This window comes from Betta splendens, chromosome 21 (assembly GCF_900634795.4).
Source record: "Betta splendens chromosome 21, fBetSpl5.4, whole genome shotgun sequence".
NCBI lineage: Eukaryota > Metazoa > Chordata > Actinopteri > Anabantiformes > Osphronemidae > Betta > Betta splendens.
Genome location: NC_040899.1, coordinates 3272721 through 3294987, shown reverse-complemented (window position 1 = coordinate 3294987; position 22267 = coordinate 3272721). Strand labels below are relative to the sequence as shown.

At 42.3% G+C, this 22267-nt stretch overlaps 1 protein-coding gene across 1 annotated transcript in view; it reads right to left on the bottom strand.

Annotated features, from left to right (window-relative positions):
• man1a2 (mannosidase, alpha, class 1A, member 2) overlaps nt 1-22267 on the bottom strand; it is a 68083-nt gene that overhangs the window by 26095 nt on the left and 19721 nt on the right. The window contains exons 4-6 of the mRNA XM_029136793.3: nt 16293-16389; nt 8397-8515; nt 3416-3496 (exon numbers count right to left, since the gene is read on the bottom strand). Coding sequence (XP_028992626.1) covers nt 3416-3496; nt 8397-8515; nt 16293-16389 — 297 coding nt within the window. The remainder of the gene's footprint in view (nt 1-3415; nt 3497-8396; nt 8516-16292; nt 16390-22267) is intronic.

The window sequence follows — 22267 nt, the reverse complement described above, 5'->3', positions numbered from 1 at the left end:
ACATCTGCACTTGAGAGGATCATAAACACTACAGGGTGCTAATGAGATGCAGGTAAACCAGAAAAAGGCACCACACACTAAAACAGCTGCACAGAACATGATGTTTTTTTACCTGTGGGAATAAGTGTCAATAAAAATGAGAAAGGTCGACAGATCACTATGGAAGAGATCAGGAAGGAGAAAGACAGAAGATAAAAATGAAGAGCAGGAAAATCAGGACAGAGGCACAAAAACAACAAGACAAGACTAATAGTAAGTAAGAGAGGAGAAAATTAGTGGCATGGAGATAGGACAAATGGCTGAGAGAGAGAGTGTGAAAACAGAGAGGGTGGTGAGGATGTCAGGGAAAGAGTTAGAAACACAAGGAGAAAGTAAAAGAATAAAGCAGAGACAGATGGAGGAGTAAACACAATCCATCACTGCTGCTCTGCTTGGGCTCCGCCAGGCCAACGCTCCCTCTCCTGAATGCTGATCTCAAACTTACTCCTAACTTTACTCTCGTTTGCATTGCTCGCCTGGGACGCCTTATGCACTCTGAGTCATCATTTCTACTTTATATGTAAAAAACATCATAGTTATTATCAGCGTCTGGCAGTGCTCAGCATTTGTTATAGTTTGGAAGAATATTCACAATGTAGGTGGATCCCGCCCAGTACTGAGCCACGCTTTGCATGAGCCTGATCCGTGTGCACAGGTGCATCGTTGGCTAATGTCACATAATAGTGGGCGAAATGACGCGTAATGAGCAGAAGGTGGTAATTAAAGCCCAACTCCTGTATCGCGGAGGACGCTCTTATACAGTAAACATGATGAGACGTCCACTTCCCTTTCACAGCTGCTCGTATTGGTTGCTCGTAAATGGAGAAGTAAACTTCCGTAACACGGAGTAGAACCTCCACAGCATCCAGACAATCTGAATTTCATTACTACTGTTTGCTGTGAAATGAGTAACAAAATCTCTCTGCTCCATGTCAACATTAAATCCCAAACATAATCAAACCGGGATAAAAACTAATAACCGAGATGCTGCAGTGCATATTTACGAACTTGCTGAAGACAATAAAAAATGTGGCTGAGAGAAATAGAAGCAGATGTAATTTAAATTTTCTTGTGTCGTATAAGAAACGACTGTTCCACAGCGGCATCGCCCGCTCGCGCTCTGTTATTCTGTCTTTGTGTTTATTTCCAGTTTTACTGCATACCTGTCTGCACATCCCTCCGTCTTTGCTCCAGTTTGAACCTTGTATCACTTCTTTCTCCAGCATTTTCTTGTCTTTAATGTAGTCTGACTCAACTCATCTACGGTTTTCGTATTCTCTTTATATTTCGAGCACTGATGTCTTATTTCAGCTCTGCTCCATCTCTCCCTCTCTTCCCTTCAAATTCCTCGTCTCTCAATCGCAGTTTCACCCCGAACGACATCCAACTGGGAAGGATGCTGATGAGCACCGTTCCAGCTTTCCCTGCCTCTATAAGTCTACCCTCTACCTACACAGGCAGTGGGCATGGCTGCATTTTCACACACTTACACACATTTTCCTGCCATGATCTGCCCAGTAAAAACATTTCAGTCAGCTGCTGGTTGTCTGAAGCAGTTGAGAGCTCCTTTGCTCAAGGACATGTCCAGTGAAGATGAAGAATGAGTCCCACTTGCTTTTCTCCCCAATCGGCCATTTATCATTGTCGTTCTCCACTCCCATCTCTTTATCGGTAACCATCACCTCCAAACATCCTCAACTCATCCCACTGTCCAATGGCAGGGATTTGTCCAGCCTCTTTGCTCCCCCCATCACTCTCTCTCCCCTCTGAGCTTTCCCATGCCTCATCTCCCTCCTTTCCCTCCACCCACCGCACCTACTATCGCTCCACAGGGCTCTGATGAATGACTGCGTACGATCTGAGCTGGAGGAGGCGGGCCTGAATGAGGGGATGGGAGGGGAAGCGGGGACAAGAAGTGACATTAAGTTTTACTTGTAAGGCACTTTGGCTAATGTTGTTCTTCAGTGTGATTTAACCAATCGCTGTTCATCAGCTTCAACCTTTGCATCACCCACTGTGGTCAGGCAAGCTTTAATGGCCTTCCTCCATGACGGAAGGGGCCACACACTTCGGCTTTCGTCCAACTGACACGTGACTAAAACATTGTACAACATACTAATTTACATCAGGAAAACCCTAAAAAGACCAAGACTTCCACTGTGAAAATAAAGTCAAACGCTTACTTGAACTTTGCATTTATACTTAATCTGATTCATTTCTCGGAGGAAATGTTCCTCATTAGCTTTTACTTGAAAAATCACAACTGGCAATAAGTAAGAAAAAGTCCTGCTTCAGTATTAAATTAATCTGAATTGGATGAGTAGAAGTAAAGAACAGCTTTCAACATCTAGGTAATATGAATAATAATAATAATAATAATAATAATAATAATAATAATGAACCTTGTACATCTACTGCAGCTCTCAATTCCTGGAATGAATGATCCATTGGCCAATTCTGATGCCTTTTGGATCCACAGCAGCAGAAATTTAATGGTTTTAAACTTGCAAAAACGTTTCCTGTAAATAAGATAAAATGACAAAGCTCTGCCGACATCACTCAGCGATGCACGCAACCAAATCATTAAGCTAAACTGTTGTTTGTCTAGATTCATTGGCTGTTCATACGCTCAGTGCTGCATGTGTTTCTGACAGCTGCGGTACCCAGAATAAACAAACTAAGAACAAGTAATGATCAGCCTCCACAGAGCCTGAAAATCTGAATCTGAGGCAGAATGCCTCAGACAAAACATCTGAGAACAATAACAGCTCTTCAAAAAACCTCCAGCCAGGACAGGCAGCGACCACATCAAATCACGACAGAGAGCACAGTGGGTGTGGGCGGTGTCCTGAGCACAGGTTTGATGTATTTGCTCCCATTACACAGGGAGCACTGCATGGCTGGCCATGAAAACTGGAGTGGATGTGATGATCAGAGAGAAGTAGAATAGTAAGAGAGAGATGCAAGGCTGGATTCAACTTCCAACAGAAAATGTGCCTGCTGACCTTAATGAGAGGAGAGGAGAAGACGGATGAGGGGAAGCGTGGAGGAGAAAGAGACAAAAAGTGCTGGGAGAAATGTGGGAGGCGAAAGCAGAGGAGAGGATGGAAGGAAATCTCTTTGTTCCACTCCTTTAAGCCAATCATTTCCTCTTTATGCTTTTTTTCTTTTCATCCCTATCATACCTGTAATAAAAACACAAATTAATCCCTCAGCCCTTTTTGTTGGAGTCTTTATGCTTTACTAATCTCAGCCCAGCTTTTAATCCAACCTCTGTGCTCTCTAGGCCAAAACACAAATGAAGTTTATCAGGTTCCGGCAAAAACATTTCCTAGTATTTTTTATAATTTCACGCAACTTTAAGGTGAGTACTTACTTCCTGTCCGGAGAGGTAGTAGGTGGCTAGAAGTCCTCCTATAAAACGGATGTTGACCTCAAACACGGACACCTCAGCATTCTGGGGAAAGAAAGCACGGGGAAACATGTTGGCGAAAAAAAAACAAATGAAAAACCTTCCAGATGTTATTTGTGTTTTATGACACTCTGCTCATCAAAGACCTCCCATTAAATGAGGCAGTATACTGTGGATGAGGTATTACCTTATGGTTTCCAGCAATATATAAGCAGAATGCCCCGTACCCATTTCCCCTTTGAGCCACTGTGGCTTAACAAACAGAAGATTGGAAGTCCTGTAGGGAGACCAGAGCAGATGGGCTATTGTACTGTGTATCTTTATTTAAACACAGCCTGGAGATCGGCCTCCAAAGCCTTTAGGAATAAAAGATCATTAAACGAAACTATTCAGTCAGCTGTGCACGGTTTAAGCACATTTGTTTTTAATGACTAGGTTTAAGGTCGACAGTGTTCTGCAGGTTCGGCTGCTGTTAGTGTTAGATTATCACTCTATTTGCAGTGCTGCATGTCTTGGTGGCTTAGCTTATGTAGAAAAAGAAGTGTGTGAAATTAGTACATTCCCAGCTTTGCTGGTGCCATGGCAACTCTGATGCCCTAAGATTATTCAACTGAAAAGCTTTGCAGTCCACTACATTCAAATCAGACATGCATTTGCAGCCTGACCTTACTTTTGTTTTCACAGGAGTGAAAATGTAAGAATATTTCTCCTAGGACGAGGACACGCCGAGCTGCAGTCATCTGCTGGAGAGCATCTGTTTCTGGCTACATCAGTGCCACTCATCATTTCTGATTAGACATATTATTGATTAAATGTGGCTATAACGCATCTGCAAATGCTGCCAAGTGCAGCTTTGTTTATGAGGCTCTGGGTCTTGGTTTCCACAGACTACTGCCACCTGCTGTGGCAAAGGTTGTTCCCCTGTGTTCCCTTTTGGTCCAGATTAATGACGCTCACATGCTGTCTGATTTCTAGATCAGATCATTTTTTAACCTAACTTCCAGCTTCCCTGAACTAACTTGCCCTGATGTTTTCCAGACACTTATTCTTAAACCTTTGGTAAGTTTCCACAGCTGTCAGATACTACAGTACAGTATATCTGTATATTAGGGGCTTAATTCCAGCATCAAAGCTCATTTCACTTATTGCAGAAACATGTTAGGCATGAGTGGCCATAATGTTTGTCTCCTGAGTGTACAATCAGTCTTCATTTAAAAAGGTCATAATGTGCGATGTCAGTGTCCTTTACATTTATTGTGTGTCGTTATGGTGGCAATGAGTCAGAAGACAAAGCGAAGCAGAGCAGCTTATCTCCACTACTGCTCCGACGGATCTCGAGGTCTCGAAGCTTGTGATTCAGTGAACATGTTATGTTCATCGGCATATTTTTCTCAAGGTTTCTGCATTTCATGTCGTCTGTCTTTGTTTCCATACATTCATTTGTTAAAAGAACATGGCTTCCCTCATGACGTCGGTTCAACCGGAGCAGATTTGATTCTTCAAACTGAAAGAGCACAATTTCCACATTCTCCGTATCAGTAATAATAAATTCAGTGTATTTCACACTTTAATCTTTGCCTGCTGATATAAAGGATGTAAAAAAAAAAGAGACATTTTTCAGTATAATTTTGTCATTTAAACCGTTTTCCTTTTCTTACTCAGTGATGATAAAGTGGGAGGCATTTTAGTTTTTAACGAGTGCATGTTGAACTGTGAACTAAGTGATAAATGGATGGGAAGCTCGGCGGTAGCATCCATCGCTAGTCAGATTCGCTTCATTCCTGTAGTTTAGGGGAACAAACCCCCCAACGAGCAACGGCGCCATAAAACAACCCCAATTTAAAAATCCCTGCAGTGAACACAGATAGGACGGCGAGGAATCATGTAGGTTGTGCAATGACGCGCGAGTGCAGCGACAAGAACAGAAGTTTGATTTTAATGAAGAGTTCTGGAATGAAGCTACAAAATAGGACAGCAAAGGACTTCATCCTTTGATCTGTTATTATGAGAGAGCTCTTAAAGACATACCGTATTCACTCTCCCCTGTGAATTACATCCACGTTCCAGCCTTTCTGCTTTCTCTATTAATATCCACCATACATCGGTATAAAAAGAAGCCTGTCAAGGCATCTATTACGCCGCTTCTTTCTCTGCACCTTCCTGTCACGGATGATAAAGTTTGCTCTTCATGACCTGCACTCCCAGGAGTTTTGGGAATATTTTTAATAAAGTACAGTCAATAATGACTGACACTTCTTAGACTGGTTACTTCCGCTGATCTATCAATTGATGCTTGTCCTTTCTCACCTTGATATTCTGTTTTGAAGAATTAATTGCCAGAAATGTCATCAGTAATAACTGTAATTACTTCCTGGCATGAGCATGTGCCAATATCTCTAAATCAGCCTCCTGAAATGTGTATATCTGCTGGTTTTCGTAATTTGAATTTGGTGAATTTTTTACTTGTCTGACATTTACTTATCCCAAATGTTTCACTCTTGCTAGCTAACAATTAACACAAGTCATATGATTCCACTGAAACATTACTTTCAGGGGTGGGACTGAGCACACAAGCATGTGGAAGTCACTGTCAAAAGTCTTTCACCTTCAGGCACCTTCAGAACAATGTGAACACTGCAATATTTCATGTCTGGGTAAAAAAACCTCACCTGTCAGGTGGAGGATTTGGTCATTTCCACTGTGCAAACCGCAGTGAAGAAATCTAATCTAAAGAACTTTTACTGCGGTATAATTAAAACCAGTTAATTAAACTTGGCTGGAAGACACTGACAGCTACTATTAATTTATCCCTTCATCTTGCTGCATAGGGTCTGATCAAATCCTCACTTTAACCAAGGTTATTAATGTGTCAGTTAACGCAGTTCATCAATTTGGAGAAGCTTTGAGCCTGGCAGTGGATGCAGATCTTACGCCAACACATTCATCACATGAGGGCAAGCTGCAGTGCGGGGGACCAAACAGGACACTGGAGACTCCAACAATGACTCACGGCTTGGCTCAACCTGACATGGCAGCTATTTAATCATTCATTAGTGTTGGAGCTTGAGGATGTGTTGGTGGTGGCAGGTAGGGGGCTGAGCTATGACATGCTGGTGCAAGAGTGTAAGAACACAACACAAATATGAATACATGTGCTGTGGGCTTATGTTGACAATAAGTGAATGGTTCAAGTGTTGCACGCTACTGGATAATAGAGAGAAAAAGGGAGACATCGCAACCTCACTCACTATCAAAATCAGCACACAGAGGCAGTTAGGGAGCGAGCGTGCACATATGCATGGACAGGAGAGTGATTAAACGCAACTAAGAGTTATAACTTTAATCCTCTAAATGGAAATCCAAACTATAGCTTTACTCAGCCTAGAAAGGCTGAGTGTGGCTGCACCCTATGGGTCGAGCAAATCTTTGATTTTTGCAAGCGCCAAGCTAAATAACACTTTTGCTTCCAATTACGCTGGCATGTCTCTGCAGGCTTGGAAAATATTGCCCCCTATGAGCCAGGGAATTACCTGTTCTGTAGAAGGTCTGAGTGAGAGCCAGAGTAATGCCATGGTCGCATCGCTAAGATACAGCATAAGCTAAAGCTTCATGAATATTACAGTAACCGGGCGCTAATGGCTAATACAAGCAGCTATAAGAGCATCAAACCGAGTGGTTAATGAGAACTTGAGACACGCCTCCTCTGGTTGCCAGCAGGAGCGTCAGGTCTCATCCTCTCCTCTCCTCCCTCTAATCCTCTCTCTCCATCCTCTCCTGGCTGACCCAAGAGCTTCTGCTCTTTTTTCCTGCTGCTCAGTCTTATTAGTCGAAAGCTTTCCTTTTTTTTTTTTTTAATAGAAAACAGCTTTCACGTGAAAATCGTTTCTTTATATTTAACCTAATGTTATGCATCTGCTTTTCTATACTCCGACTTCCAATCGTACAGTATATGCAGATTGCCCCTATTTTAAGTTGAACCTACACTGTCTTAGAAGGACTAGTTAGGGAATCCAAGCATTAAAGAGATATGGAAGTCATCTTAAAGTTCAATTGTACAGTATCTGGGGATGTGTAGATTTTGCCAGCAGCTAAACTAATTTGCCACGCTGCTAAATTTCTTATTTCCTGCTGCTGACAAACTGCAGGTCTATAGTTACTGTAAACCTTCTGCAAACAATGGAAGTAAAAAGCCCAGTGTCCAAATATGGATATTATAATTATACCTCTTTATCTCTTGGCAATCCATTTCCATCTTTGTCTCCACTGCCCAGCTCGTCCTCACCCCTCTATCCAAACATCACCACCTCGGCCTGTAATCGATCCTTACACCTTTCTGTGCCTTGCTTTCTAACTCTCTTTTTCTTTCTCTGTTCTCTACCTTCCGTCTGTCTGGATCCAATGTCTCCCTCACGCTCCTTTCAATCGAAGCGTCTTTCTCCCCCAATTCCTCCATCTATTCCTTGTTCTCCTGCTCGACCACTATGATCCTGAGGTTAATTAGCCTTCCGAGTGTCGGGATGTTAGATCCCCCTGACTACCTGCTAGCTGCCCTGTGATTGCCTCAGTAGGGGGACTAACAAGCTCGCATCTCAGACACTGGAGGAGGCAGAGTGAAAAAGAAGGGGCAAAGCGTGGGGGTGAGTAAGGAGACGGCACGCACGGACAGAATAATGATTTCAGGGAGACAGAGCAGAGCAGAACAAAAGGGAAGGAATAGGGATGACAGTTTGACCATAACAGGAGAAAGACGAGACTTAACGGAAACAAAAGAAGGAGGAAAAATGAAGGGGGGGGGGGGGGGGGGGGGGGGCTCGAGACGCCGAGCTGGAATTCAGGCTCACACTTACTGGCATGAGTTTAAACATACTCAACATCTTATCTAACACACCTTATTTTTCAGGCTCTTGTCAACAGTAAAAATATGAAAAAAAAGGTTTATACACACCACACTGAAGTCCAGGTTCTGTTCGATCCACTCCTGACCGTCCTTGAATTCCTCATGCAGACCCATGATGTAGAGGGTGTCTAACGCATCCACAATAGTCGCCCCTAATTGGGAATTACCTGCACATGAAAAATCAAATAGGAAAATTAGATTCATTTGTCCCGTCATGCACTGGCAAATTTGCTTCCCTGCACCTCTGGGAATTACGAGTGGAGAATTAATCACAAAATGGAACAAGTCTGTTGAACTCATGAAAAAAAATCCAACACATTTGTTGCAGAGATGTATAAAAAGAAATGCTCGTAACTTGTACTGTATAGAATTTAATTTGCTAAACCCATGAGAGACATTTCCATATAAAAGCCAAGGAAATACACTAGTGCCATGTAAACGTCATCCTTGTGAGACTGTGAGAAGCGAGTTTTGCTGCTAACTGGACATTGAGACATTCTCCAAGTGACTCCACAGCCCAGTTAGGCTAATCAATATTCCATCCTTAATATCAAGTTTTCAGTCGAAAAAGGAAAGTCTGAATTTCCCATATTAATATGCAAATCTCCACTGATGTGTGCAGCAAAGATTTTAATATTCCTGACTCCTCCACTTGTCCAAGCCAAACGCTCCTAGCAAGAGCCTAATCAGAATGTTCAGGAGGCAGCTGTAAAGTAAAACTGTCCACGCTCAGACATCTCCTAAGGATCTAGGTCAAGATGAATATTTTAAAAGCTATTATAGGAGATATGACCTCTATCAGTCTGCATCTGTCACCACTAGGTATTGCATGAATGTTGTACCTGGAAAAAATGGATATTCCCTAAATTAGCATTCTGCAGCTGAACAAGCAACTTGATGAATATTGCTGCTCATCATGGTTATAAACTAATAACAATGTGAATATCAGGGTCATAACAGCTAAAATGTGTTTAGATATTTTGGCACAGGTGTAGAACTTTAAAACAGGGAAACAAACTATTGCTTTTTCAACTATTGTGAATTTTCTTTATGCCTTTAGATGAAACTAGCCTGTAAAGCACTGCAGCGAGGTGTTGCCTGCTTTGCTTGGACCATCCCGACTCCTCTTTGCTGCTGTTGTCTGACTTTCGTCTCATATCAAAGTTCCTACAACACATTTCAGCGTCAGAGTCAGTGGCGTCGCCCTTTACGGCCCTACTCGTTTCATATCAATGACAGCGTGTGCTGCTGGAGTTCCTGAGCCTCGCTGCCATCACTTCTTATCTGCGATTCTGTTCAAAAGGACAGGGCCTGGCTTCACGCGGAAGCTGCAGTCTTATTATCATTACAGACAGGGACCTCTAAATCAGTCTAAAAATACACAGTCAGGCAGCCATGGCTGATAGCAAGATGCCCTGGCCGCCTGCCGGATCCTGACAGATTGGCCCGACGGTTGGTGGAGCAGAGCCCCATGCATCTTCCATCTCCCCTCCCTTCTGTCACTTTCATCACCCACAGGTTCGCTTTAGGCGAGTTACAACATTGTGACAGTACTAAGGCAAAGATAGAGGCCTGTCAAAGTTCTTCAGTCGGGAATTTTCCCCTTGATCTAAGGTGTTGGGTTGCAGCTCCTGAATACTGTTTACATAAATGGTACTTTACAGGAAGAAATTAAATTCAAATGAACCAGGATTTATTTTAGCTAAAGTCTCTTTTTTAACTCAGGCTGTTCTGCACAGAGATTAAGTAACTAACTAAGGAGAGTGTTCAAAGCAACACATTACAACGTTCTCAGACTGTGCATCTGTGACATTGCATTGCTGTGTTTTTATATATCAAAGGCGCTGTTCTGCTCTTTTTCTTTGAGCCATATATGTTTTTAGCTCAACTCTGAAGATGTATTCTCCCTTTGAAGTCTGGACGTATAGTTGCGAGGTCCACCCTCCCCCTTTTGCTTTCTGCTCCATCACACCCTGCATCTTTTCATCTCCTCCTTCCTCGTACCAACCATTTGTTTGTCCTCATTCATCACTGTCTGTCTGCGTCTTTCTTAATCTTCCCCTGATCACTCAATCCAAACCCAAATGCATGCATTCTACCTTCGCCCTCCTCTAGGTGCATATTTGTTGCCAATTCATTTTCCTCGAGCATTCTCCCATTGCTGAATGTCCTGGATCTTGATCTAGATCTGATCTTGTATTGTTTCACTGTCATTCTTCTCAACACTGCATCGTCTGCAGCTGTTGGTTTACATTCTTCCTGCATCCGAGTGCCACATAGCCTTTTATACCATGCCAAGTGCTGAAGCTGAACTGGTGCTTCCAAAAGGTGGGTTTAGGGTTGCAGGCACTGCTTATCTGAGACAAATTGGCCCGGATAAGATTTATTTATTTAGGGAATTACTGTCACAGCATGTACACACAGACACGCTCGGATAAAAATGGAGGGAGCCTGAGTGCGTTAACTCTTGTTCTCTTCTGACCTACACTGGAAACATGAAGCGATTGAATTGAAACCACAGCATGTCTCTACCTCAGCTATCACAATCTCTCACCCCTCACTCTCGCGCTCTTCAAACCCCCATTTTCAACATTTTTCTTGTCTCTTAAACACCCTGCCTGTGTCTCAGTCCCTGTGCCAGTTTCGTTAGATGACAGGTTTCAGAACTGTGCAGTATGACTTCACGCAAGACAGAGTGGGAGATGATGGAGAGCTCCAGGTGGATGTGTGGGATGGTGGGTCAGAAAGCATCACTGTGGGCATGTAATTGTGCAGTGTACGAGGAATATTTTTGTAAAATGAGGATGAATTAAAATGTAAAGATGTGTGAGAAATGCAGTGTATGTGCTTCTTTGCAAGATAAGACACAAGATGAGACTGTTTCTGTCTCCTCTTCCTTTGCCCAGATGCTTCTCTGCTTTTGCTTTCCATCCTATTCAGTCTATAGCATTGTGCCCTCGACACAACCTTCTGCACTTGCCTCTCACAGATTGCTCGTCTTCCTCCAGCCCTGACTCGCTCGCTCTTGCATGCAACACTACAAAACTGCAACAGTACAGCTTGGAGTCGAAAAGAGCAATAGCTCCTCTAGAGTGTCTCTTTAAGTAGAGAATCCTTCAAAAGCAATTCAGGTCTCACATACAAGAAAGCTGTTCAGATGGATTGGGTTCTAAGTGGGGTTCGTGTGTTATTCAGAATAACGGGGACATGATTCTGATGGTGAGGCTTCTTCATCCATTGTAATCAGTGCGTTTACACTGTGCAGTTTCCTATGCCTCCGCCGTATGGCGAGCTTCAAACCCACCTCTTCTTTCTCTCTTCTTCAGCTCTACTCTGCCATTTCAGTCCATTTTGTAATAAGCCCAGCAGCCATGAACAAAGCCAAAGCAGCTCCCCAGGCCCATTCCGACCAGTCTGGCTGGCAGAGAAGAACTGGTTACTAACTTATTTGGCATCAGATGGAAACATCTGCTATGTCCGTTTTTTGCCTCAGAGGGTGACTGGTCAGACTGGACCCTCCTGCTTTACATGAGCTCCCTGACAAAGCCCCAGGCTGCATGCCTGACTCCAGGCCGGGAGCCAAAAGGCCTCAGTGGGCACTGGCCTTACAGTAATTTGATAGAAAAGGAAAAAAAATGTAAATTCTTACAGTGTATCAAAGCAAATTGTAACATGACATAATCCTTTATTCTGTTTAGTGCCTTCCTGTGTGGAGCCTGTATGTTCCTCCATGGACCTGCCTACATTTTCTACGGGTACAGAATTTGTTAGCAACCTCACAATCTAAAGGTATATAACTGGTTTCAATACAGTCCACTACAAGGTATCTTTATTTCCATCAAATGTTGCCCTTTTTCTCTTTTGTTTGAAGGGCTTATGCACATTCTTGCTGGACTCAGCAGCAGGCAAATCCTCCTGTTTCCTGCTGTCCGATTTGGCAATGGAAGCCCTTCTGAAAATTTAATCTGAAGGAAAGAGGGCCAAGTTCTGAAGAAGAGTTCTGAAGGAAGTATGACATTTTATTGGGAACAGAATTAAATGTCCTTCTGCACTCTGTGCCAAACAAGGTGAAAAATTATAGAATATAGAAATTAATTAGACAATTACTGATAACAAAAGCGAATCACACTGAACTGAGCTAATATGACAAACAAATTCAAGTGAATCACACTGAAGAGAGCTAACATGACAAGCAATTAAAAACAAGCTAGCTTGGAAACAGTAGCGACAGAGACAGGGCTTATAAAAAGGGTCAGTGTGAGACCAGCATTATAATTTTATATCTCAGCATCCATCTGTCCCCCCTTTTCATAAAAGGAAGCAGCTTTGGGTCCTTGGACAATCATTACAAAGTGATCATCACCCAAACCTCTCACCTCAACCCGACATCCACCTGCTACCAGAGCCACAGCGGTCCAGACATCAGGCAGAGAAGCAACAACCCTAATATGTGGTCTATGTTTCCAGGTTAGCAGCATGTCACATTGTCATTATCACCATTTGATCAGGGCCTTTGTCATGCAGTCCAAGTTTATACCATGTACATCCAATGACTCAGCTCATTTGGCATTTCATTTTTGTGCATGAAAAACTGCAATCCTTAACGAAGTAAAAGCCAACGACCAGCTGCTGTCACACGGTTTAGCATGATTGCAGAGGAAGTACTTTAAGATTACTGTCTGCAGGTTGTCAGTGTCTTTGTATGCAATCCAACTATCCTGACGCTGCACATAGTAAAAGCTAAATCAAAACGCAGGATAATGTACTTCCTTTAAAAGTGATGCATTTTAACATCTAAAAACGTTACTACTCTGCCTTTTGCAAATAAGCAGATCAACAGCTTTGTAAAAAAATGTTACTTTCTAAAAAGCCTAAACTGAAGACTCAGAAACTGCAGAGCCTTAAATGGACCAGACTCTTACGCACAATATTGGGACCCTGAATTCTGGATTGTCTGACATTATAGCTAGACATAAATATGTCATTTCTGTTGTTTAGTTATGTTGTGGTTGACTCATTCCTTTTCAGCCATGGGTGTACTGCCACAGTGCCACTATACAACAAGCCCTTCCAAGAAGCAAGGCACTGTTTCTCCTCGACAGCCAATCAGGAGAACGTGACCTAGATGCTGGGTAGGGAAAGGAATATGTCTGTAAGCAAGGTCTGTACTTTTGGCCTCATGGTTATCACAGCTTCCAAACGATCCCTGCAGAGACATCATGAGAGGGAACAACTAATAGCGTTGCAGAAGATTACTCTGCTCACTGATTAGAAAAGCTGGACTCTATAAAAGAATCATGAATCACTTCTGGGAAAGAGAAACAAATACTTACCCAAAAAGAGGCACTATTAACAAATGGTTAAAAAAAGTATTTGTGATCTAGTTCAAAAGTTGACAGAGCCTCACTATGTGCACAAATTACCACAATTTTCTTAGACAGAGGGATCCATTTAGCTCTGAACTGACACAAAGAGTCCAAGAGTCCATCCGGGGTTTGCATCATTTGTGTTGCCTCCTACCAAACACGCCTCAAGCAAGTGTAAGCCTGAGGTGGTCTTTGATATCATGTCAAACTGCCGGTGGGGAAACATCCAAGTGTGAAAGGTTACAACAATTATCAGATGGCAACCTCTCATGGAAACCAATAAAGGAGTAAAAGGATCCAGAATGCGCTAGCTTGATTTCAGCAGGCAAACCCATGCACAGAGCAAATGACCGTCAAGCTGAAATTCTGATCAATGTAATGTGACCTGCATCCCCCCCGAGAGCATTTTCCTCCAAACACTGAGCTTGTGCTGTCCATTTACATCTAGAATAAACAGGGGTCAAATGTCTTCTGCCTGAATCAATGGTGACTGATTTTCTTCATAAGACTACCCAAAAGGGGGGTCATTACTGTGTGATGCAGGTGAAAGTTCAGCGGCAACAGAAAATGAAGACTCTGGTCACGTGACGCAACCTACGAGATGTTGATGATATAGTTACAAAGTCAAACAAATGAAGGGGAGACAGTTGTAGTTTACTGATGCTGCAACAAACTCTTTATTTTATTTAGTTTTTAACTTTACGACATAGAGCAACATAGTATCGTTGCTCTCAGCGTGTGTTAGTGTATCTACGTACCATATGGGTAACTTGCTTCCTAAACTGTGCTTCTCCCCTGCTTGAACTGTGTTCTCTTAACAAGGCCATGTGCTATCCTTGCTTGAACCGCTTACCCCCGAGAAAAAGGCTATGTTTGTGTCTGTGCTCAAGGTTATCTGAGCTTGGAGCCCCAGTGAGAGCCCTGGTCCTCCTTAACTATTCTGGTCTCTCCTCTTCTCTCCGGACAGATTATGGTTGAGCTGTGGAGTAGGCCCACACACCCTGTGTTTCTACATGGAAGGGATGTTAAACAGAAGGAAGGTGTCAAAGTAAAGCTGCTGGTTTGCTGGATTCTACCCTGACACAGGACAACGGTGCGTTAGGACCCTGACATGATGTTTATCTTCAAATGAGTTTCTGGAGTAGGGTTTGAGTTAAATCACATCAAAGTGATTTAAATCACCACTCACAGTCCTTCAGCTGTTTTCATGCAATTAACCAGCATTTGTGCACGTGTCTCTTTGAAACAAGTCGTCAACGGTCCTAGAAGCTAGAACAACAAATTACTGCAGTTTCAATACAGCTTTCTCTTCTCTCTGCTTCTCCCTATTTCAATCACACACACTATCAATATAGTCAGGCTACGTAGGAGGAGAGGAAACACTTCATCAATAATGGAAGTGTGTTTGTGAAGTGTGAGGCTGGATTCCTATCCCCGCGTCTCGCTTGTGTTTTTCTGGCCACCCTGTGACTAATAACCGGCAGATGCTCAGCCATTACAAGGAGGCAGCAGAAAAACACACACACACACACAGTGACACTGACAAACACACAAAGACACACTGCAGATGAACAGTCAGACGCGCAATAACACTAAGCAATGGAAACACACACAACTAGCATCCATCTACCATTTAGCAGCAGCTCATAAAATAACACGGGCGCCTCTGGCCAATTCGCCAGACGGAACATTCCAATTTGACACAAAAGCCTCATGATCACATATCCTTATACTGCACGAACACATCAGCAACCCGAGGAACAAACACCGACACGCAGGGAAACACACAAATCAAAGTGGCTATGCATAAACTCAAGGATAACGCTGCCTTCACAGGGCCTGTAATAGATGTTGGGCATCAACATTAGTAGTAACCAGTTATTTGCATATACTAATATGATTATTTACATTAGAACTGGGCTGCACGGTACAAAAGGAGTGTTTAGTCCATTTATTGCTAGACAGAAAAAGAAGCATCTTTAACATCCACAGAGGTAGTGAATCAACCTTAACATTATGACCAGTTGAAGTGAAGAAGACCAATTATCTCTTCATTACTAGGTGGGATATAATAACTAGATAGTTATTATAGTTTGAATAAGTAGTCAACTCCCACTATAATGTAAAATGACAACATTTACCTATGACAGATAACCTAAGAAGAAAACTTGTAGTGTCAACCCAACATTAGTGTAATTACAGGTACAGCTGTGAAAACGTCTGACATTTTCATAAAACCAATATTCTTTCATTGTATGGCTACACTATGGAAGTGTTTAGCATAATATCTAATCTATTGAGTTATACACTTGGTAAGGTCTAATCATATTTTTCTTTTATCTGACATTTTAGTGAAGTGGATTCTCAGCTCATGGTCTCAGTGATCATGTGTTTCTAGTGACGTGCATCCTCACATAACCTTGCCCACAAGAGATATACAGTAGTCGGTGAGTGTGTGTGTGTGTGTGTGTGTGTGTGTGTGTGTGTGTGTGTGTGTGTGTGTGTGTGTGTGTCTGAGTGGGGGTGTGACAGAGCGTATGTGCATCCTTGCATGCTGTGTGTGACGGCGTGGACTTACCAAAGATGTTGGTGGAATGTCCTTTTTTGGCGAGGGGCTTCAGCTCGTTGTGACCCCAGCCGTACTGTCGATAGCTGTCCCAGGCGTGTTTCATCATCTGGTAAAAGCGAACACAAAGCACAGAGTGAAGTCTACTACTAACTGGGCTGGGCAAGCACGCGTCTCTGCCACAAATCATGACACAGATATGACAGAACAGAATAATGGCTCGGAAGACAAAGCTGGATGATGATGTTTGAATTAGCATCATAATACTCCATTACGCTGAGAGATATTTGGCATAATGTGATTTCAGCTGTTACTGAAACTACTTAATTCACCCACAAAAGCATTCAGAGCAGAACAAATAGCAAATTACATAAAGTACTTGTGTTGTCCCCATCATTAGGATGACTAAAAGTAAGTGAATACTGTACATTCAGATTCCTGTCAAACAACCCACATAATACATTTAAATGTAAATAGGAGGTCTATACTGTGAGGCGAGGCATACCCTGATAAACCCTTGATTCTTGTTTACCTGGTGGAATCCTTCAATTTGTCACATGACCTTTGAAAGAAAACTGCAAGATGTGGGCTCGAGGAGAGGGGATGAGCATGAAAAGAGCAAGAGATTGTGAGATGAGCCCTGACATGGAGGCTGATCCTGAGAAGAGGCGCTCCAGGCCAAACAGAGGAGGCGACACAGCCGAGGCAGGGGAACGAGCCAGCTTTCACTGAAGCATCGCTGCCCTCCTCTTCCCCCCTCTACAGCTCTTCAGTGGCTCTGATGACCTATGAAGCTGTGTCTATGTTGTCAGGGCACTGACTGTCTGGTTTGGTTAGAAAAGTCCTTTACTACGATTATTAAGTTAGTGAATGACTGATACTGTGGTTTTGCTTCTGGACTCGACCTATGAAAGGGGAGCAAGTCCTATTACCTTAGCAATTACCTTAAAATAATCCCATCTGAGACATTCTGCTTAACAGTGGATTTTATTTGATTCATGGGAAACAGGAGGACGACTAGCAGTACTGAGGCAGACTCGTTTAACCAAAGTGTTACACGGGCATGGTTAATGTCAGGAATCCTTCACTTGGCTAATAAGAAAGGAGACTAGAGAGGAACTGGAGAGGGTGAAGTGAGTAAGTTTGAGGCCACCGCTACCTGCAGTTAGTAAAGCTCTGCTCAGTCTTGGATGAAGCAAAACTGGTGTGACTTCCTAAGAGCTCAGTAGACGAGTTGTTCAGTGCTGCACCAGGAGATACAGCAGGAATAAAATGAGACAACAGCAACACACACACAGGCAGCACAGGGACCTGCATACTAGTATATGAACAACCTTGTAAATCTCTCCCATCAAGCCAGCATGTCCTCCTGCCTGCCGCTTCCCTCTCTATGCCACCGTGCTGGGATGAATATCCAGATCCTCGTCCAACTCCCTCTCTCCTTGGACCAGGCAGGCAGCCAAGCTAATAAAGACAAGGGCCAGGAGTTTCATTGTGTTCTTGGCCTCATAGCTTTCCATGACGCACTCTATGCACACACTGAAGACTGTAAATCACATTAATACACACTGTGACATGGACACTTAAGCACTGGCCGGTTCCCTGTGATCTGTTGATTGGATGCTTCATCAACTTTTGATTGGCCCATATGCCAAGGACAAGCACAACAGCGCATGGTGCTTGACAATGTTGACAAATTGCTTATTTAAAGAACCTTGGAATACTAATTGGACATTAGGCTACAGATTTTTGTGATTGATTCTGACAGCTAGCTGTTGCCACCAAAGCATCTTGGGAATGACAAGAAAATGAGGGAAAAGAAACTAATAACCGTGGACAAAAGTTACAGCTTCATTTCACTATTAAAACCGAGCTACAAAGTCAGGTTATACAACTTTTGTGATTCCTAATGGAAAATTAAACATGATCTATAATAAATCATTTAAAACATGTAATAAACAGCTAAATGCCCTGGGTGGTGCAAAAACCACAGACATCTGCAACACACAACGGTGTTTGGCTTATCGGTTTGGTTTTACAGATTGCTGCTGGGACACAGCTGGACAAATAGCCCAGCGCATGGAGATACAAGCCATGAATTAAGGCACCATCTATGCGTTATCCTGAACCAAATACCACCAGAAGCAATGACAAGGCGATGGCTCATAATTCACTTTGACTGGAAAAAGACTTCAAAGTGTGACATCAATGCAGCCAGATTAATGTTCCACCAACAGTTATTGCAAAAGAATAATAAATCCAGCTCGGCTTTCTAAATATAATTATCATCTTACAGTAGGACTGCAAAAAATACAAAACAAAATAAAAAAATATACAGTAAAATCAGGACTTAGACATACAGCTAGAACCTCTGCCTGTAAACTAAAAAACACAAGTCCATTGAGTTCTGTGCTCTACAGTGAGTCCTGGTGGTAGCTAGTCTCCACTGTGAATTCCTGCATCTGCTTATGGTGTATGATGACGAGCCAGATAAGCCCTGACTCTCCTAAGTAACACTGACAAACACAGTCTGGTACCACAAGTGACTCATCATTTTTGGCATCATGTGGCATTCACTTCACTTGGATACAATCACCTTTTCTCACAATTACAAACATACAATTTTACTTTATACCCCTTTATTTTATATATTCTTCTTCTTCGGGGCCTGAGCTAAAGACCACCATTCAGTAGCTCCCAAAACGTTCAATACAAGAGCTGCAAAAGTTTGGAGAAAACAACATTTTAAATCAAATAGATTTCACATTATTTTGGCTCACTGAAAATTTTACACACAAGTGTGTTACTGTGGGATATTACTCTATGTATGGTTTTTCATTTTAAATGCAGCAAAAAAAGGATATTATCAGTTTGAGTATTCCTACATCATACTTTGAGGAGAGCCCATCAAACAGTCCAGTGGTCCATGCTAGTAAATGGTTGAGTGTGCTTCCATCTTCCCCATTGTATTTGTGGCTATATGCAGTAGAGGTGACCCACAGTCCCTAATGACGCCATCATCTCCATCTGTACTCTTATCTCCAATTGAAACACCTGTGGTTTTACACTTCAATCACATGTAGATGTGTCTAAGGGTGGGACAACTTAATAAATCACTCCTTTATTCTGTGCCTCAGATGATTGGAGGAAGCGTCACTGTGGTTGTCTATTATGTCCTTCTCTGCTGCTATGGCTATTTCAAGTCCATGTATTGCCAGTGTAATGTATTAATCATGCCACATTATACGCTCAGGCTCGCTCTGGAACAAACTGCCAGCCCAGGAGTGGACCTGTATTATTAAGGTCAGAGTTAGCTAGATTAAAAAGCTCTCTTCCTGCTCCGCTTCCTGTCTGACTGATGAGCTGGAGACTGGAGTGTGAAGCTTCAAATGTGGTGCGGAGTTTGATGAGAACGCTACCATGAGTTCTAGCTTCATGAAGTTGTTTGACTGGTTTGTTTGTATCTGTATGTCACCAAGTTAAAAATGTTTAATGCAATCCCATGTTTTCATAAATCATTAGCTTTCTGTAGAGGACAGCAAATAATGAGACTCGCCGTGCACATTGGGAGAGTTCTACTTGATAAAAGACATTTTATTAGTGTGTCCTGTGGAGGTGAGCAACACTTAATATCAATAACAGCAATAATAATGAGCCAGCAAACCCTCACCACTCTACTACATCAGATCAAAGAGGAGACCACAACATGGAGCGACACTGCTCCATCTTAAAATCAATTCCACCCCCAAAAAAAACCTAAATCCAACACAAAACGTCTAAATAAACCACTTTTTTTAACCATGTATTTTAGATTTGGACAATCTGTACTGTGAAAAGGGACACTGCCTCTATCTGTGCCTCCCGCTGTGCTGCCAGTCAGCTCCCACCATTTTAAAAAAAGCAATCTCATCTCTCTCTATAGAGTTTAAATCTGCAATCCATGCCTGTAGAATAAACCAGACGTTGAGGACAAAAGCACAAACAGGATATATGATTTTCCTTAAACCGTGCTTTAAGTGCATATAAACCCTTTCACTGATAACCCACTGAAGTGCACTGTGCATGTAAACGCACGCAAAGTGTGTATTTATTGCCGTGTGAGGTAGCGCAGCCTACTGTAAGTGTCCCCACTTAGACATTTAGCATTTACCCTGACAAAAGCGATGACCCTGTATTTTAGACCATTTTACTATAGAAATGTGAATGTCTATGCAATTTATGCATACCACAAAGACATTCTTAATATTATTTCTACAAATATCTCATTATTAGTGAAAGCTGCAGCCTTCAGAGCGGTGGTGAATTGCCGGTTCCAGAAAAGAAGCTCAATCTGCCCCAGCTTCTCTGTCAATGGCTGTGATTCATGCACTCTTATCCCTGATGCGCCATGGCCTCACACACATACAGCTCCCATGTAGGGGAATAGCAACCTCATGGAAGTAAAATATTCATAAATCTTCTCCAAGCCAGCAGCTGAGAGCAAGGCCATTACTTTCACTATTGTTTAAAACATTTAAAATCAGCTTAGCTCCCACAGAATATGCAAACAGTGACAAGCTTCCAGAGGTTCCGGGAACTGGAGAGCAAAGTTAGAGTCACAGCCACTGTGAGCGACCTCCAGAGTCAGTTTGACTGATTGAAAGCACCCTCGTCTTTCTCATCTCCTTCCAGCTCACTCCATGGAGCCCTTCTATTAATGGAAGGCCTTTCAGAAAGTGCACGAGGGTGGAGGCAATGTGACATCTGAATTGCTTCTTGCAGTAAATACATTCATGTCACTTGGGCAAAGGGTGGCAACAAATTCCCCATGAAATCTTGATAGTAAGGGGAAGTGTGAAATTACATCCAATTCCCTGCATAGCTTGTAAAAAGGGAGGATGTGGGAATCAGGTAAACAAATCTTTTTTCTGAAAGACATGTAATCAAAATCCTCTACAACAGTGATATACGTGAATAATCATATAGGATCATATAATTGGAACCAGTATTTTTGAGAAAATATGCAATAAACCTTTCATAACTGCTTCACATATCACATATGGGGAAACAATTCTGGTAAGGTGAATAAAAACAAAATCCAAAATTACCCAGTTAAAATTATAATGCACAAGATTAAATTGACAAATTGATGGAGATGATGGCGTCAAGTTGTTTGACTGGTTCGTTTGTATCTGTATGTCACCAAATTAATCCGCCAATGTGCTTGTGTGCGACTTGAGAAAAAATTAACAAGCTGATCTGAGGTGCTTTTAAAAATACAGATGCCCCAGTTCTGCTTTATTTACCATCATTTCAGGCTCTTCAAAAAAAAAAAAAAAGTTCTTTAGACTTCTGAGTTTTAAAATCATCTTTGCAATAGATGAACATTAATGAGTCATTATCAGATCAGGATTTTTAGCACGTTGAAATGAATTGAAGTAGGTCAGAACCTGCTGACAAACGTAAGCCATTATTGGAAATTCTGATCCCCACATTAAAAGTAAGATAGAAAACAGGGATACTGCAGAAGAATGTGTTTCATATTGAATGATCTACAGATCTACTATTTGATGCATCTACTGTAGAAAGTAAAACATGTAGCGCACATGCTTCATTGTAGGTGGGTGGAGAACACGTGAGTTTGATGCTGCTTTCTGGCCGGTGACGGGGACTTGTGGGTGTACAGTTCAGTTCTAGCATGTAAATTCAGTTGAATGTCATTCTTCTGGAGACCTGCAACAGCTCTGAGCAAATGAAAACCTGTTTAATCCAGTAGCAGAATATGTTATTGTTCTTTTGAAACATCCATTTACCACATCAAAATTAAAACTACCCACAGATTCAACCTTTCTGCCTGGTCTCCAAGGACGTGCTAAACCCAGTTCTACCCATCTCGCTTGCTCTTCGACTGCCAAGTAGATGATCTCTGCCTTAAACACACTGTGGGAATTTACCACTAGCTCTCAGTCAAACACAGTTAAGCTCTGGCTCTAAGATCGCGTCAGCTG